Source organism: Orcinus orca, chromosome 7 (assembly GCF_937001465.1).
Source record: "Orcinus orca chromosome 7, mOrcOrc1.1, whole genome shotgun sequence".
Lineage (NCBI taxonomy): Eukaryota > Metazoa > Chordata > Mammalia > Artiodactyla > Delphinidae > Orcinus > Orcinus orca.
The window spans coordinates 26501976-26519453 of NC_064565.1; the positions used below are offsets into that span (position 1 = coordinate 26501976).

A 17478-nucleotide genomic window follows, 5' to 3' on the forward strand; every position below is an offset into this window, starting at 1 on the left:
GTTCATTGCACAGCATGTTGCTCTTCTCAGAAACCAGATAAATAGCATAATGATTTTATTTGATGACTTACCCAAACTAAACTCTCTGAGGGGTAGGGGTAAGGGAGGGTGGATATTATGGCATCTAGCTCAGTGCCTTGCAATCAATCAACAGAGATGGAAAGAAAAACAGAAACACAAGCGATGTGTTTTAGGTTTTTTAATACACTGGTACCCACATGGGTCTAGGGCCTTGTCTTACCTCTTTGCTTCTGTTCCTTTCCTGAATTCATTGCTCTACAGGAAAATTTTAAATTGTATTAAATCAGCCAAAGAACGGGGACTTGAGGGCAGAGTAAATTCTTCCTCCTCAGGAACAAAAAACATTAAAAAAGAAAAATCAAATGATTTCAACCTGAGATTTTTCCTAGCGGGACTCCGAGGGCGGGGCTGCGCGGAGGCCCCGCCCTTCCCCTCCCCGCCTCCGCCAGCTCTCGGCTCTCCTCCCCGCCGCCGCCCCCCGCCCTCCGGCTCTTCTTCCCGGCAGCCCTAGCGCCCGCCTCGGCGCTCTTCAAGATGGCGGCCGACAGTGAGGTGAGGTGTTTACTCCCTCCGTATCCCTATCTCTGTATAAGTTTGCTCCTCCGTGTCAGCGCCCCGGAGCTCAATCTCTTTCTTTCCTTTCACTTCCCACAGCCCGAGTCCGAGGTATTTGAGATCACGGACTTCACCACTGCCTCGGAATGGGAAAGGTGAGTCGTTATCATTGGTTACCAGCACTTTGGGACCCGGCGTCTCCCCCCGCTACTCCCCCAGCATAGACTCCCCCAACCCAGACGCCACTTCTGCGGGAATAGTAAGACCCGTGGGTGTCCGGGTCTCCGCCTCCTCGCTGCTGTGGTCGGCCGCAAGCCTCTTCTGCGTCTCGCGTCTGACCAGCCCCGGCCCGCCCACATCAGCCAAACCCCGGAGGAGTTTAGTTTTCTCCGCTCTCCGGCCACTCTCCTTAGACCTTTGGTTCTCCAGAAACAGTTCCCAGGCTACCGCTGCCGTTCCTGCGTTCCTTTCCGTGTACGTCATTTTGTTATAGTGAGCAATAAACTTCGCAGGTGCTTTTTTCATCTTGCCGTGTACGTCCTTTTTAGGAGGAGGCCTTTCTTCAGAGTCCTGGTGGTTGTCCGTCTGCCACTCCCACCAGCTCCATCTTGTCTTTTAGAATAACCTTTTGAAATAGTCCGCGTCTGGCTTGGGAACGCTTTGATTCGAGTTGTTCCATTTCAGTGGGTAATGGGCCCAGGCTTCCGGTGCCATTAAACTCCCAGTTGAAACAGCTACGTGAAACTGTAGGATCGCTGGAATTAGTTGAAGGCCAAGTTTGGGGAGGAGTGATAGCTTGGATCCAGGTGTTATCAGTTTGATGTCCCAGAGGCCCTTCAGGTTTTCTGAGTGTTGAGGTCAGTAGTTAGCTTGTTGGAACATTTTATAATCTTTCTGGTTGGGAGAGGAAATCCATCTGGATGTGAATGTCATGTCATTAAACGGCATAGAAGAGATCCCTGCTGGGCTACTTGTTTGACCTGTTGTCCCTTCCCCCGCCCCCCCCCCCCCAAAAGTCGGTAAGACACAAGCACAGTGGCAAGGCTTTATTGAGCAAGTACTGTGTGTTCAGAACTATACTAACAGAGAAGAACAAAGCCAAAACAAAACTCTTTTTCCATGTGTTAAAAAAACAAAACAGCAAATAGTTAAATTACTTTAAGGATGCTATTGCTGTGGATTATAATTGTTGGAGGTATTTTCATAGAGAAGATAGGAAATGTGCTGGGCCTGGAAAGTGGAAAGTAATTGGTTAAATTCGAGAAGGCCCTGACGTGAACAGAGACAGGTGAAAACCTTTGGGATTTAATGAAATGTCTTTACTGGAGTGAAGGCTGTTTGTTGAAGGGAAGTAAACAAGATTATTAAGGAGGATAGGACCAGGTTATAGATAGCTTCCAAAGCTAAGTAAAGGAATCTAAATTTGGTGCTTTAAGACCAGTGATTCTCAAACTTCAGTGTGCGTCAGAATCATAGTTGATGATTCTGTATGCCTGAGATTCAAAAATTTGCATTTCTAACAAGCTCCCAGGTGATGCTGCTGCTACTGCTGGTCAGGAGACCACACTTTAGAACATTAAAGAGCAGTAGTGAGGGACCCTTGATTTTAAAGTGGCAAAGTGATATGAGAGTGGTTTGAGGAGATGAGGTAAAATGAAGTTATTTGATTAGGTTGTTGATTTGGAGACTGAAGAGAGAGGCTAGGAGGGAAGATTGTTAGACATTTCAAAGAAGTCGATGATAGGCTTGATGAAATGTACAAGTAGAAAAAAAAAACCGTGGAAATGCAGTTTCTTGCCTGAGAGAATGAAGATACGAAAGTGGCAAAGTGAGAAGAATCCAGTTTTAGACCTGTTGAATTTGAAATAATAACTTAATGTCTTAAAGGTAGTTAGAAAATGTAATTTGAATCTTGGAGAGTGGGATGAGGAAACAAGAGGAAACAAGAGTATTTAATGGAAAAATGATTACTTTCCACTAGCTAAATATTTAAAGTATCCTGAAGTGGACTGTTAAATCCTTTAGCTCCTTATTTGGAAGTAATTGTTAACACAGCTTTGAAAACTACCACAAAGTAGGAACTTTGAGTTTTGACTTTTAAGCTCTTGTTTCTAGAGTAAAACCAGTGTTTTACAGTTTGTGGGAAAATGTTAAGGCTTTGGAGTCTTTTAAACCTTGAGTTTAATGTTTGAATGAAATTTCTTGTCAGTATGTTATGAGCCATATGGACAGTTTATTGAGAGAAGCCAATAACTCTTTTTATCCCTTGTCAATTGAAAAAATACTGAGTACCCATGTGTCAGGCACAGTGCAGGGCATTAGGGATGTGGTGGTCAGTGAAAGCATATGGTTCCTGCTCTTGCTGAACGTACAGACTAATGGAATAGATAGATATGAATCAAATAATAGTACAGGAGCCTGTAATTACAATTGAAATACTGAGAAGAGAAAGAAACCTGGTCTTTTAAGAGCATATAACAAAAAAACGTAATACAGAATGAGAAGTAAGAGGAAGTGACTCTTCAGGTGAGATCTGGAGAGCTTTCAGGGATAAAGTTATTACATTTTTCTAATCAAATATCAATACTTACAGGATAGAGTCCTATTTTGGTTTGTTTTAGTACTGATAGGATTCATACAATGAATATTTTAAGATGTTCCTTCTTTTACCGTGAAAGCTGTATTATTTTAAATTATTTTTATTATAATACATCATTATAAAATAAAAAAGAAAAATCACCTGTAATCCTACCAGCAGGAGATAGCTACGGTTAATATTTTGAGAAAATTCCTTGTAATCTGTGTGTTGTAAACTTTTGTGTTAAACTGTATTAATATTTATTTCTAAAATCATTTTTTAAAATTTATTTATTTTTGCCTGCGTTGGGTCTTCGTTGCTATGCGTGGGCTTTCTCTAGTTGTGGCGAGCAGGGGCTACTCTTTGTCGTGACATGCGGGCTTCTCTGTGCGGTGGCTTCTTTTGTTGCGGGCAACGGATTCCAGGCATGCAGGCTTCAGTAGTTGTGGCACGTGGGCCCAGTAGTTGTGGCACACGGGCTTAGTTGCTCTGCAGCATGTGGGATCTTCCTGGACCAGGGCTCGAACCTGTGTCTCCTGCATTGGCAGGCAGATTCTTAACCACTGCGCCACTGGGGAAGTCCCAATATTTATTTCTATAGCTTCCATTTTTTCATCTAACATATGGACATTATCTTATTTCCTCAAATGGGCTTCAAAACATGATTTTTAATGGGTGCATATTAGTCCTTTGAATGGATGTACCATTAATTTACAGCTGGTTGCTGCAGTTGGACTTTAAGGCAGTTTCTAGTTTTTTACCTTTATAAATGTAATGTGTATTTCACATACAGATTTTTGCTCACGTATGCCTACATTTAAATTTTTTAGTTCTTTTTTTGCAAACGTGTTTATTTATTTCTAGAGCACTCTTCATAAAAACTGATAATTGCCATTTTAACCCCCTCAAAATATTGTATTAATTAATATCTTTTTTTAAATTTTAAAGAGGAGGTAATTAGAAGGTTCAGTTGAATCATAAAAACTCCCATTACTACCGTTACACCAAGAATGTAAATAAATAATTTATAATGTCACTGACAGGAAAAACCTGTTACTTTTGAATATATTTTGACTAGAATTAACTCTAGTACTCTAGCACTCTAGCAATACTATGTAAGTGTTTTAGGAGAGCCGTGTTGCTGTTAGATTGCATCATACATATACAGTGTAAGAAGGCAGCTTATTAGAGTAATAACAGGTCTTCTGACAGTGTCCTTTAATATGTATTGAACACTGCTACTGAGATGTGACGGTGTTCATTTGCTGAAATTGAGCATGTTGCTAGTCAGCGTTCATTCTCTTTAATAGTTCTGCTTGATCATTAGAATTAAAATCAGACAGTGAATAGTTTAAAAATCTGTTGATTATTCCTTAAAGCTGACAAATCTACTTTCAGTTTCTTGCCAGCTGTCCCTTAAAACTTGTTTTGTTTTAATGGGAAAGTTCCCAAATAATATTTTTTGGGGGAGGGGGAGGCAAATCAGGGAATTCATAAGTATCTTTAAAGGAAAAGTTAATTTAAATAGATCAGTTATTTGGAGGGTAGTGAAGAAATCATTAGCTTCATAATTTTCTTTACTAGTATCATTTTAGTCTGTCAGTTTTCCTGTCTCAAATTTATTATATTCATTTCAATATGGAGGGATTTACTCTTATATTTTATAGAAGGCAGAACAGGTTTTGTTGGGTTGGCAGTAGACTTAAAAAAAATCAATCTAAGAAATCTAAACAATTTTGCATTGTTTTGATTTTTTTTTTTAGCAGAAACTTTAAATCCACGTATTATCAAGGGAATTTATTATTTTTTAAAATTTATTTATTTTTGGTGGCGTTGGGTGTTTGTTGCTGCACACGGGCTTTTTCTAGTTGCGGAGAGCGGGGGCTACTCTTCCTTGCAGTGCGCAGGCTTCTCAGTGTGGTGGCTTCTCTTGTCGCAGAGCACGGGCTCTAGGTGCGCGGGCTTCAGTAGTTGTGGCACACGGGCTGTAGAGTGCAGACTCAGTAGTTGTGGCACATGGGCTTAGTTACTCCGCGGCATGTGGGATCTTACTGGAAAAGGGATCGAACCCGTGACCCCTGCATTGGCCGGCAGATTCATAACCACTGGGCCACCAGGGAAGTCCCTCAATCTAAGAATTCTTGGGCTAAAGATTATTTTCATTTTCATTTCACATCCATAAATTAGGCTAACAATACTAAACTTACTCAGCCTTCTTTGTTGAAAGTGTTAAAATATTAAAAAAAACTTTTAAAGGAATTATATAACAATAGGAAAAAATGTGGTTACATATTTAGAAAGTTTTTTCCTCTTTCCTAGGTTTATTTCCAAAATTGAAGAAGTCTTGAATGACTGGAAACTGATTGGAAACTCTTTGGGAAAGCCACTTGAAAAGGTCAGATCTATTTGCTGGTGTCTCTAAATGAGTATTTGCTTTAAAACTTCTATTTTTAAGTCTTTTGCTGCATTTGGTACATTTAAAGTAAATGCTTTCCAAGTTATATATAATCTATGAACATAGAACGGCATCTGGAAGAACTTGGATTGGAATCTATGGCGAACAATATTTGTAAGATACTTGTGACCTGTTTTTTAAATAATAAAATTTTGTATGTGTAATGTCATTCTTTGTGAGTGATTTTATTTCTGTTTCTCCTGATGTTTACTTCTCTCTTGCTTTCTCCCTTAGAATGTTCAAAAATAGTTTTTCAGATTTTTTTGGTCAGAGAAAAATTGCAACTACCAACTTCTTGGGTAGTATTTTGCGTAACTAATGAGGAAAAATCTTGGTTTCAAAAACTAACTTGATGTCATTAGTAGTTATTTTTCTCAGTTTTTGTTTTTTATGATACCACTAATAATGTTTGTCCTTCCCCTCTTCTTTTATAACTTTATGGATGTTTTGAGGATATTTGAGAATGAAAAACAAGAATGAAAAAAAAATTCAAAATTGAGGTGAAACTAATCCTAATTTAAGATATTGATAGTTTTGCTCATAAACCATGCGCCAAATGTTTACTGAAACACATACTCTGAGAACAAACCTAGATTTCCTGTATTTCACTGAAGGGAACTAACAATTTGATTTTAAGCTTATATAGATGCTCTCTTTGTTTAAGCTTATATAGATGCTCTTCTTTGTTAGTAAATTTGATCATTGTTTTTGTTAAAAATCTATTCTTAAAAAAAAAAAGAAAAATAAATCTATACTTAACTGCATTTTATCCCTATGTAAGGAACTCTCAATTCTCAATATTTGCTAGGGTTTTTCAGCTTTAATTGTGATGTTAGCAGAATTTGAGACTCTCAAAATACTATGATTTTTTTCTTTATCCATATGAATAAGAGCAGAAAAAGAAATCACATCATTTAATATAGTGTAATATATATACATTAAATCAACTGTGTTTAAATATTTTATGATTGTATTTTTGGATAGAGGAAATGTGAAGTTCTGAAACACAGATATTCTATTCCACTTGAAACAAAGACATAGCAGTTGATATAAAAGCCAATAAAAGGCAAAATAAGCTGGATATAACTGGAGTGGGAAGTGATTTGTACTGTCAAAAAGAGAGCTAAACTGTGTATTTGTGAGCTCTGATATTATATTCCTTAATGCTTTGATTTACACATATTCACTGGGTATCCTTTATGTGCCATGTCTGAAGAAGTAGTGAATAGGATAAGATCCTTGTTTGCCATTGCACATGAATTTTCATGAGAGAGAGGTAATTAATAAGATTAAAATTCTAGATGCTAAATTCAACTTTGGGATTTAAGTTGGGTAATGTATTCAAAGTAGGTAGCATATTGCTATCAGGTAGTAGGGGCAAAAGGAGTGTTTTCTCCCTACGGGTAGTAGTAAATAAATCAAATATGGAAAATATGAACACATTTCAAGGTGAGCTGTAACTATGATGAATAAGATTAAAGAAAGTGTAAAGGAGTATATATATGCTGTATATATTCAGCATAAAAAAGAAAATTTAGAGCATACCTTAGTAAGAGATTGTAGTTTATATCATGGACAGTGATTACCAGTTCTCTTCCTCCACTGAGGGAGAATTAAGAGAAATTATTTTTTAAATACCTTTAATTATGGAAAATTTCAAAAATAGTATAGGGAACCTCCATGTGTGTGTCACTCAGGTTCAACAATTCTTTTATTTCTTATTTCAATATTACCACTATCTACTCACCACCCCTACTAGATTTTTTTTAAATAAAGTTACATAATGCACAAAACTGCTTATTTTGATAAATGTTTATATCATGTAAGATTCCTCACTCAAGAGATTGGACATTTCTGTCATCCCAGAAATGTCCATAGTGAACCTTTCCACTTGATTCCCATGTTCCTCACTCATGTCTTCTCCCTGCAACCCCCCCTGCCCCCTGCCCTTCCAAGGCATCTGCTGTTCTTTTCCTTTTTTCTTTTAAACCATAGATTACTTTTGCCTGCTCTGTGATTGGATATACATGCTATCATACAGTACATGCTCTTTATGCTGGCTTGTTTTACATAATATTTGAGATTATTTTAGGTTGTTGCAGGTATCAGTATTTTTATTGCTGAGTAGTAGTCTGTTGTATGAATATACCACAGTGTGTCACTTGTTGACAGACATATTTGCTATTATGAATAAAGCAGAACATTCTTACATGAGGCCTTTTGTAGAGGTATGTTTTTATTTCTCTTGGGTAAATACCTAGGAGTAGAATTACTGGGTCATAGGCTAAGTGTATGCTTAACTTTATGAGAAATTGCTAGATCTTTTGTAACATTTTACCTACCCACTAGCAATATGTGAGAGTTTGGGTCATTTCGTATTTTCACCAACAGTTGTTCGTTTTCAGCCTTGTAAATTTTAGTCCTCCTAATGGGTATGTAGTTTGTGGAATTAATTTGTATTTCTCTTTCTGGTTTTACTTTTGTATTTCTGTGATGAATATTGGTATTGACTACTTTTTTTGTGTGCTTGTTAGCCATTTGTGTGTTGTCTTTTGTGAAATGACTGTTCAAGTTTTTTGTCCATATTTTAAATTGGGTTGAGTTTTTATTGAGTTGTAGAGATCTTTTAGTTCTATTATATATTTTGCTTTTAAGTCTTTTCACAGATAGTACTTTTGCTAGGTTGTGAAGATATGTTGTCTTCTAGAATTTATCATTTTAGCTTTTATTTAGGTATATGACCCGTCATGAACTAATGACATGTATGGTGTGAGGTGGGAATCACAGTTCAGTTTTTTACTTATGGCTATCTTGTTCTAGAACCTTTTGTTGAAAACACTTTTTTTCTCCATTGAATTGCTTTGTTGCCTTTGTCAGACAGTTGACCTAGGGGGATCATCTTCTGGAATCTGTATTCTGTTTTATTAATCTGTTTGAAAATCCTGATGTCAATACCACATTGTCTTGACTACTGTAGTTTAGGGTTTCCCAGTTATGGCACTATTGAAATTTTGGGCCAGGTTGTTGTGGGGCTGTCTCGCGTATTATAGAATTTTAGTAGTATCCCTGTCCTCTACCTGTTAGATCCCAGTAGCATCCTACCCATGGTGAAAACCAAAAATGTATCTAGACATTGCCAAATGTCCCCTGAGGTGCAAAATTGCCTCCAACTGAGAACCACTGAATAGCTTTAGAGTAAGTCCCAAATTTAGTTAATGTAAATTCTCTAGCTTTTGTTGTTTTCCCAAATTGTTTTGTCTATTCTAGGACCTTTGTTTTCATTATTAATTTCAGAATGAGCTTGTCAGTTTATATAAAAACATTATAATTATGCTAGGACTATGATTGGGATTGTGTTGAATTTATAGATTACTTTGAGGAGAAGTAACATTTTGACAATCTTGAAGCTTGACATCTCTTCACTTATTAAGTTATCTTTATCGCAGCAATGTTTTATAGTTTTTGATGAGGTCTTGCATTTTTTTTGTTAAATTTATTACTAAATATGTTATATGATGCAGTTGTAAATGGAATTGTTTTTAAATTTTCTTTTTCGTTTGTTGCTAGTGCATAGACATACAATGAATTTTGTATATTGATTTGGTATCTTGAGACCTGGTTAAATGTAAAGATTCATAATCTTTTTGTTAATTCTTTTGCATCTTCTACATGCATAGTCATTTTGTTTGCAAATAGGGACAGTTTTACTTCTTTTTCAATTTTTGTACCTTGCATTTCTTATTTTTAATTGCACCAACTGGGACCTTTAATAAAATTTTGAATGGAATTGTTGAGAGTAGACATCCTTGCCTCCTTCCCAATTTTAGGGGGGAAATGTCCAGCATTTCAATACTCAGAATTGTAGATTTTTCATATAACACAGGGGAAATTCTGTTCTTAATTAGCTGAGAGGTTTTTTTGAAATCATGGGTATAATTTATTCAAATCTTATTCTGTACCTATTGAAACAATCACATGGTTTTTCTTTTTTTCTTTTTTTTTTTTTTTTTTTTGGTGGTACGCGGGCCTCTCACTGTTGTGGCCTCTCCCCGTTGCAGAGCGCAGGCTCAGCGGCCATGGCTCACGGGCCCAGCCGCTCCGCGGCATGTGGGATCTTCCCAGACCGGGGCACGAACCTGTGTCCCCTGCATCGGCAGGCAGACTCTCAACCACTGCGCCACCAGGGAAGTCCCTGGTTTTTCTTTTTTATTCTCTGAATATGGTTAAGTATGTTGATTAATTTTTTTTTTATTGTGGTAAAATATATACAGATGGTCTCCACCTTATGGTGGTCTGACTTAGGATTTTTCGATGGGTATGGTACAAAAGTGATACACTCAGTGGAAATTGTACTTTGAATTTTGATCTTTTCCCAGGCTAGCCTGTGTGGTACAGTACTCTCTTGTGATGCTGGGCAGCAAGCTGCAGCTCCCAGTAAACCATTCAGTCACGAGGGTAAGCAACTGATACACTTAAAACCGTTCTGTACCCGTGTAACCATTCTGTTTTTCACTTTGAGTACTCAATAAATTACATGAGGTAGTCAACATTTCATTACAAAATAGGCTCTGTGTTAGATGATTTTGTCTAACTAGGCTAATGTTAAGTGTTCTGAGCATGTTTAAGGTAGGCTAGGCTAAGCTATAATATATGATAGATTAGGTGTATTATGTTGACGTAACGATATTTCTAACCTGTTACGAGTTTATTGGGCCATAATAACACCATCATAAATCAAGGACGATTTGTACTTATGGTTTACCACTTTAACCATTTTTAAGTGTAAAATTCAGTGGCGTTACATTGTTGAAGTTTTCATCAACCCAAACTGAAACTCCCCTCCCCACCAACCCGAAGCCCCTGGTAACCACTGTTCTACTTCTGTTTCCATGAATTCACTAATTTACATCCTTCATATAGGTGGGATCATACAATATTTGTCCTTTTGTATCTGGTTGGTTTCACCTAGCATACTTAATGTCTTCAAGGTTCATCCATGTGGTAGAATGTGTCAGAATTTCATTCCTTTTTAAGTTGGAATAATATTCCATTGGATGTATATGTACCACATTTTGCTTATCCATTCATCTATCAATGGACACTTGGGTTATTTCCACTTTCTGGCTTTTGTGAATAATGCTGCTGTGAGCATGGGTGTGTAAATATCTGTTTGAGTCCCGTTCAGTTCTTTTAGATATGTACCCAGAAGTGGAATATTTGCATCATATGCTAATTCTATTTTTAATTTTTTGAAGAATTGCCATACTGTTGGCTGGCTAAAAATACTGTTTTTCTTTATCTAAAAGTATCTTTATTTTACTTGATTTTTGAAGAGTAGTTTTGCTGAAGAATTCTGGCTGAAAAGTTTCCCCTCCAGTTCTTTAAAGTTACAGTTCCATTGTCTTCTGTTCTCTATAATTTCTGCTGAGAAGTTAGATGGCATTTATATTTTTGTTCTAGCTAGGTGTTTTTTTCCTCAGGCTACGTTCAAGATTTTTTTTTCTGTATCTTTTTAAGCCGTCTTAACTATGAATGTGCATAGGTTTATTTTGTTTGTATTTTTCCTGTTTAGTTTTATTAATACTGAAGAGGTAAATTTTTTGTTTTTCACCAAACTGGGGAAGTTTTGGCCATTATTTTAAAAATAGATTTCTGGCCTATTCTTTTTTTCTGTGATTTAAGTTATGTTTGACTTCTTGATACTGTTCCACAGGTCTCTGAGGCTCTGCTCTCCTCAGTCTTTTTTCTCTCAGATAATTTCTCAGGATTTATCTTCTGTTGTCTCCAGTTTGCTGTTAAACCCACTTAATGTATCTTACAATTTAATTATTGTAGTTTTTAGTGTAGAATTTGTATTTGGTTCCTTTTATAATTTCCAATTATCTGTGATTGCTTATCTCTAAAGTTGTTTGAAAATATTTTCCTTTAGTCCTCCAATTGCAACATCTACATCTTGAGGTTGGATTTTGTTTACTGTATTCCCTTGTGTATACGTCACATTTTCTTGGTTTTTTATTTGTTTTGTGTTTTTTCTGTGTGTATACTGGATAGTAATTTCTTAATTTTACGCTTGTATTTTGAATGAAATTTAGGGACTAGATTCTGTTGTGTTCTCTGAAGAATATTTTTTTGTTCTAGCAAGCAGTTTGCTTAATTGGATTAAAATTCCATTCTCTTTTCAGTGGTGACAACAGCTGAAATCTTTTCTTTTAAGTTCCTTCTTTGTCACTGTACCCTGGAGTCTCTACAGCACATGCATGGTTTAGCAGTTAACCAAGATTTGGGGCAGAGTTTATATGCAAATTTTGGGGCTTACCCCCTAGTTGTGCACAGATTAGACTGCCATTAGGTCAGAAATTCTCATGGTGTGGTCTGAGGACCTCTTTTGGACCCTGAGAGCCTTTCAAGGTTGACAAGGTCTTGCCTTTTCCAACTATATTGTGTATGTGATGCCTTTTTTTCTTTATATGCTTCAGCAAGAACAATGGATTACAAAGAGTGAATGAAGATGCAGATATGAGAATCCAGTTGTCTTTTAAAAACTATATAATAAAGAGATTTACAAAATGTAAAACTCTACCGCTCTTCTTGTTAATATTTTTTTGTTCTGGAAAATATTAAAATTTTATTTTAATAGGTAATAAGTTCATTGTCATTTTAAATGAATTTTTTTTTTTTTTTTTTTTTGCGGTACTCGGGCCTCTCACTGTTGTGGCCTCTCCCGTTGCAGAGCACAGGCTCCGGACGCACAGGCTCAGCGGCTGTGGCTCACGGGCCCAGCTGCTCCGCGGCATGTGGGATCTTCCCGGACCGGGGCACAAACCCGTGTCCCCTGCATCAGCAGGCGAAGTCTCAACCACTGTGCCACCGCGGAAGCCCTAAGTGAATTTAAAAATTAAATTTTTTTTCCTTTTTAATTTCTTACATGGGGTACTCAGTACTTTTAAGAAAGTAAAGGAATCTTGAGGCAGAAAAATTTGAGACTGCTGTCTTAGACGAGAAGTTACAAAATGCAGATCTCATTGGATGCAGTTTCATTTTTTCATGGATAAACTCTCAAGTTTCTGTCTCCATTTGGTCACTCTCCAGAGCCTTGAAAAAATGTTTTTTTTTAAAAACAGATTTTATAAGTTTTATCTAAAGGAGGGTTAATCTGTCCAACCAGGCAAGGAGGGACTTCCCTTGTGGCGCAGTGGTTAAGAATCCGCCTGCCAGTGCAGGGGACACGGGTTTGATCCCTGGTCCGGGAAGATCCCACATGCCATGGAGCACCTAAGCCCGTGTGCCACAACTACTGAGCCTGCGCTCTAGAACCCATGCACCGCAACTACTGAGCCCATGTGCCGCAACTACTGAAGCCCATGTGCACTAGGGCCCATGTGCCGCAACTACTGAGCCCATGCACCGCAACTACTGAAGCCCACGTGCTCTAGGGCCTGCTTGCCACAACAACTGAGCCCATGCACCGCAACTACTGAAGCCCATGTGCTCTAGGGCCCGCTTGCCGCAACAACTTGAGCCCGTATGCTGCAACTACTGAAACCTGTGTACCTAGAGACTGTGCTCTGCAACGAGAGAAGCCACCGTAACAAGACGCCTGCGCACCGCCATGAAGAGTAGCCCCCGCTTGCTGCAACTAGAGAACGCCCATGTGCAGCAATGAAGACCCATCACAACCAAAGATTAAAAAAAAAAAAAAAGAGGAGGAAGTGGCAGTTATTGACTATTAGCTATGGTACTATGCAACATAATTGTGACTCCGCCTGTTAATCCTTAGACAAATTTTGGTGATGAACTATTACCGTATTTTATGGACAAGAAATGAGGCGTGGGTGCTTGTAGTAATTTCCCCAAAGCCATGTTGTCAGAAGTTGGTTTAAGCAGGATAGTAGGTCACGCTTGCCTTCAAAGACCCACATTTCTATTTTACTCTGCTCTTTTTGGCTTCAGAGATTTAAGAAAATGTAAAATTACATAAGGAAGTATTAGAATAGGTTTCTAAGGCAGATTTTGGAATTTTAGTTTCTTGGGCTTAATAAAATAGATAAAAATCTTGGTGGTATGAATATGATCCTGCTTGAAGACAAGGAAATTAAAGAAATGACCTTTTAAATTCTTTTTAGTCTTGTAATTTCGTGATTCTATGAATCTAGCAAAAATTTGAAGTACTTTTCATGAGATGTTAAGTTTAGGTATGGCATGATCTGAGAATAGAACTGTTTATGCTCTTTTTTTTTTTTTTACTTATTTTGGCTGCACTGGGATCTTCATTGCGGCATGTGGGATCTTTAGTTTGCGGCACGCGGGCTTCTTAATTGCAGCATGAGAACTGTTAGTTGCGGCATGCGTGGGGGATCTAGTTCCCGACCAGGGATCCAACCTGGGCCCTCTGCATCGGGAGTGAGGCATCTTACCCACTGGAGCACCAGGGAAGTCCCAGTCAGTGACTGACTCTTATCTCACTGAAAGATAAGAAGAAAGATGGAAGAAAGATTATTATGGAAGAAAAATTCTTTCTTATGGAAGAAAGATTATTAACTTTAGAATATTAATAAAAGAAGAATGACTTTAATAGTATTGAAATGTGTTGAGATTTTTCATACCCACCCAGTAGACTGGAATGACATTTATTTCAGTACTTAAATTTCATAAGGCAAATGTAAAATAAATTTTAATTATAGTTTTGCTCTTGTTGAGAAACTTCCCAAACTACAGTAACAATAGGTCAGACTTGTGACTGATACCACCATTATAAACAATTTATATTTCTTTATTTGCCTTCTCTCCAAACACCGAAGTGTCACATGGATCATTAGAGTGGGGGGAGTGGAGATTTTTTAAACGCTAAAGTTTTGGGAGACTAGACAGTTGAGGATCAGTCAGTGATGAGAATATGGTGTTTCTGAAATGAAGTAAATCAAAATGAAAGCTACATTGAGTTACCTGTAACATTTTTAGGAATAGGATTATTTAAATTAATGTTTATACTCTTTTTCCTTTAAATAGTAATCATGTCTGTAGCTTTTCTGGATATTATACAGAAGGAAAAATATTTTATATTTCCTCTGCTTTCAAATTGGAAGTTTTTGGAGTTCTTTGCTGTTACTGTGTTAAAAATTTTATTGTAATAAATGGCAGACGATATCTTTAAGAGACAGCATAGCATAGCGATGAAGAGTACGGGCCCTAGGGAATTCCCTGGCAGTACAATGGTTAGGACTCCACGCTTCCACTGCAGGGGGCACGGGTTCGATCCCTTGTCAAGGAACTAGGATCCTGCATGCAGAGCAGTGCAGCCAAAAAATACATAAATAAATGAAGTGGTCCAAAAAAAAAGGAGTATGGGCCCTACAATCATATGGCTTGTATTAGAATTCTAGTTTGTTTCTTTTTTTTTTTTTTTTTTTTTTTTTTGCGGTACGCGGGCCTCTCACTGCTACGGCCTCTCCTGCTGCGGAGCACAGGCTCCGGACGCGCAGGCTCAGCGGCCATGGCTCACAGGCCCAGCCGCTCCGTGGCATGTGGGATCTTCCCAGACCGGGGCATGAACCCGTGTCCCCTGCATCGGCAGGCGGACTCTCAACCACTGCGCCACAAGGGAAGCCCCTTCTTAACTTATTTTTATTAAGGTATACTTGATGTACAATATTATATAAATTACAGGTGTACAGCAGTGATTCACAGTTTTTAAGGGTTATGCTCCATTTATAGTTATTATAAAATATTGGTTATACTCCCTGTGCTGTACAATGTATCCTTGTAGCTTATTTATTTTATACATAATAGTTTGTACCTCTTGATTTTCTCCCCCTTCCCTCTCTCCACTGGTAGCCACTAGTTTGTTCTTTATATCTCTGATTTTATTTCTGTTTTGTTACATCCATTTGTTTGTTTTATTCTTTAGACTCCACATATAAGTGATTACAGTATTTGCCTTTCTCTGACTTACTTCCCTAAGCATAAGACCCTCCAGGTCTATCCATGTTGTTGCAAATTGCAAAATTTCATTCTTGTTTTATGGCTGAGTAATATTCCATTGTGTGTGTGTGTATATATGTATCTATATATCACATCTTTTTTCCTTTTTGCTATTTAAAAATTTTTATGCCATTTTTAAAGATTATTTTCCATTTACAGTTAATACAAAATATTGGCTATGTTCTCTGTGTTGTACAATACATCCTTGAGCCTGTCTTACAGACATAGCTGTTACCTCCCACTCCACCCCTATAGTGCCACCCCTCCCACCCCATAACCACTAGTTTGTTCTCTGGATCTGTGAGTCTGCTTTCGTTTTTGTTATATTCACTAGTTGGCTGTAGTTTTTAGATTCTACATGTAGATGATATCATACAGTATTTGCTTTTCCCTGACTTGTTTCACTTAGCGTAATGCCCTCCAAGTCCATCCATATTGCTGCAAATTGCAAAATTTTGTTCTTTTTTATGGCTGAGTAATAGTCCGTGTGTGTGTGTGTGTATATATATATATATATATATATATATAAAACATATCTTTATCCATTCATCAGTTGATGGACACTTAGGTTGTTTCTATATCTTGGCAATTGTAAATAATGCTGCTATGAACATTGGGGTCCATGTATATTTTCAAATTAGGGTTTTTGTTTTTTTCAGATATATACCCAGGAATGGAATTGCTGCGTCATATGGTAGTTCTGTTTTTAGTTTTTTGAGGAAACCTCTGTACTGTTTTCCACAGTGGCTGCACCAACTTACATTCCCAATAACAGTGTATGAGGGATTCCTTTTCTCCACATGCTCACCAACATTTGTTATTTGTGGTCTTTTTTTTCTTTTCTTTTTTTTTTTTTTTGTGGTACTCGGGCCTCTCACTGTTGTGGCCTCTCCTGCCGCGGAGCACAGGCTCCGGATGCGCAGGCTCAGCGGCCATGGCTCACGGGCCCAGCCGCTCCGCGGCATGTGGGATCTTCCTGGACCGGGGCACGAACCTGTGTCCCCTGCATCGGCAGGCGGACTCTCAACCACCTCGCCACCAGAGAAGCCCTATTTGTGGTCTTTTTGATGATAGCCATTCTGAAAGGTGTAAGGTGATATCTCATTGTGGTTTTAATTTGCATTTCTCTGATGATTAACAATGTTTTCATGTGCCTGTTGGCCATCTGTATATCTTCTTCGGAAAAATGTCTATTCAGGTCTTCTGCCAATTTTTTCATTCATATTGAGTTGTTTTTTTGATATTGAGTTGTGTGAGCCATTTGTATATTTTGGGAATTAACTTCTTATCAGTCATACCATTTGAAAATATTTTCTCCCATTCAATAGGTAGTCTCTTTGTTTTGTTGGTGGTTTCCTTTGCTGTGCGAAAGCTTTTAAGTCTAATTGGGTACCATTTGTTTATTTTGGCTTTTATTTCCTTTGCTTTAGGAGAAAGATTCAAAAAAAAAAAATTGCTACAGCTTATGCCAGAGTGTTCTGCCTATGTTTTCTTCTAGGAGTTTTATGGTTTCTGGTCTTACGTTTAGGTCTTTAATCCATTTTAAGTTTATTTTTGTATATGGTGTTAGAGAATGTTCTAATTTCATTCTTTTACACGTAGCTGTCCAGCTTTCCCAGAACCACTTATCGAAGGCTGTCTTTTCTTCAATGTATATTCTTGCCTCCTTTGTCATAGATTAATTGACTCTAAGTGTGTGGGTTTATTTCTGGGCTCTCCATTCTGTTACACTGATTTATGTGTGTTTTTGTGCCAGTATCTTACTGTTTTATGTTTGGCCATGCTGCACGACTTGCGGGATCTTAGTTCCCTGACCAGGGATTGAACCTGGGCACTTGGCAGTGAAAGCGTGGAGCCCTGACCACTGGACCTCCAGGGAATTCCCCATGCT

The 17478-nt window shown here is 37.8% G+C and overlaps 1 protein-coding gene across 12 annotated transcripts in view; it reads left to right on the forward strand.

Annotated features, from left to right (window-relative positions):
* The first annotated feature begins 525 nt into the window (after positions 1 to 525).
* RAB3GAP1 (RAB3 GTPase activating protein catalytic subunit 1) overlaps positions 526 to 17478 on the forward strand; it is a 166944-nt gene continuing 149991 nt past the window's right edge. For 7 of the 12 annotated variants that reach the window (XR_007478551.1, XR_007478552.1, XR_007478553.1 and 4 more), the window contains exons 1-3: positions 526 to 573; positions 676 to 731; positions 5474 to 5549. Coding sequence is in view for 7 of the 12 variants with exons in the window: in XM_049712667.1 (XP_049568624.1) it covers positions 556 to 573; positions 676 to 731; positions 5474 to 5549 (150 nt within the window). In the remaining 5 variants the exon portion in view is untranslated. The remainder of the gene's footprint in view (positions 574 to 675; positions 732 to 5473; positions 5550 to 17478) is intronic. The other 5 variants (XM_033420303.2, XM_033420302.2, XM_049712668.1 and 2 more) reach the window with 2 other exon arrangements.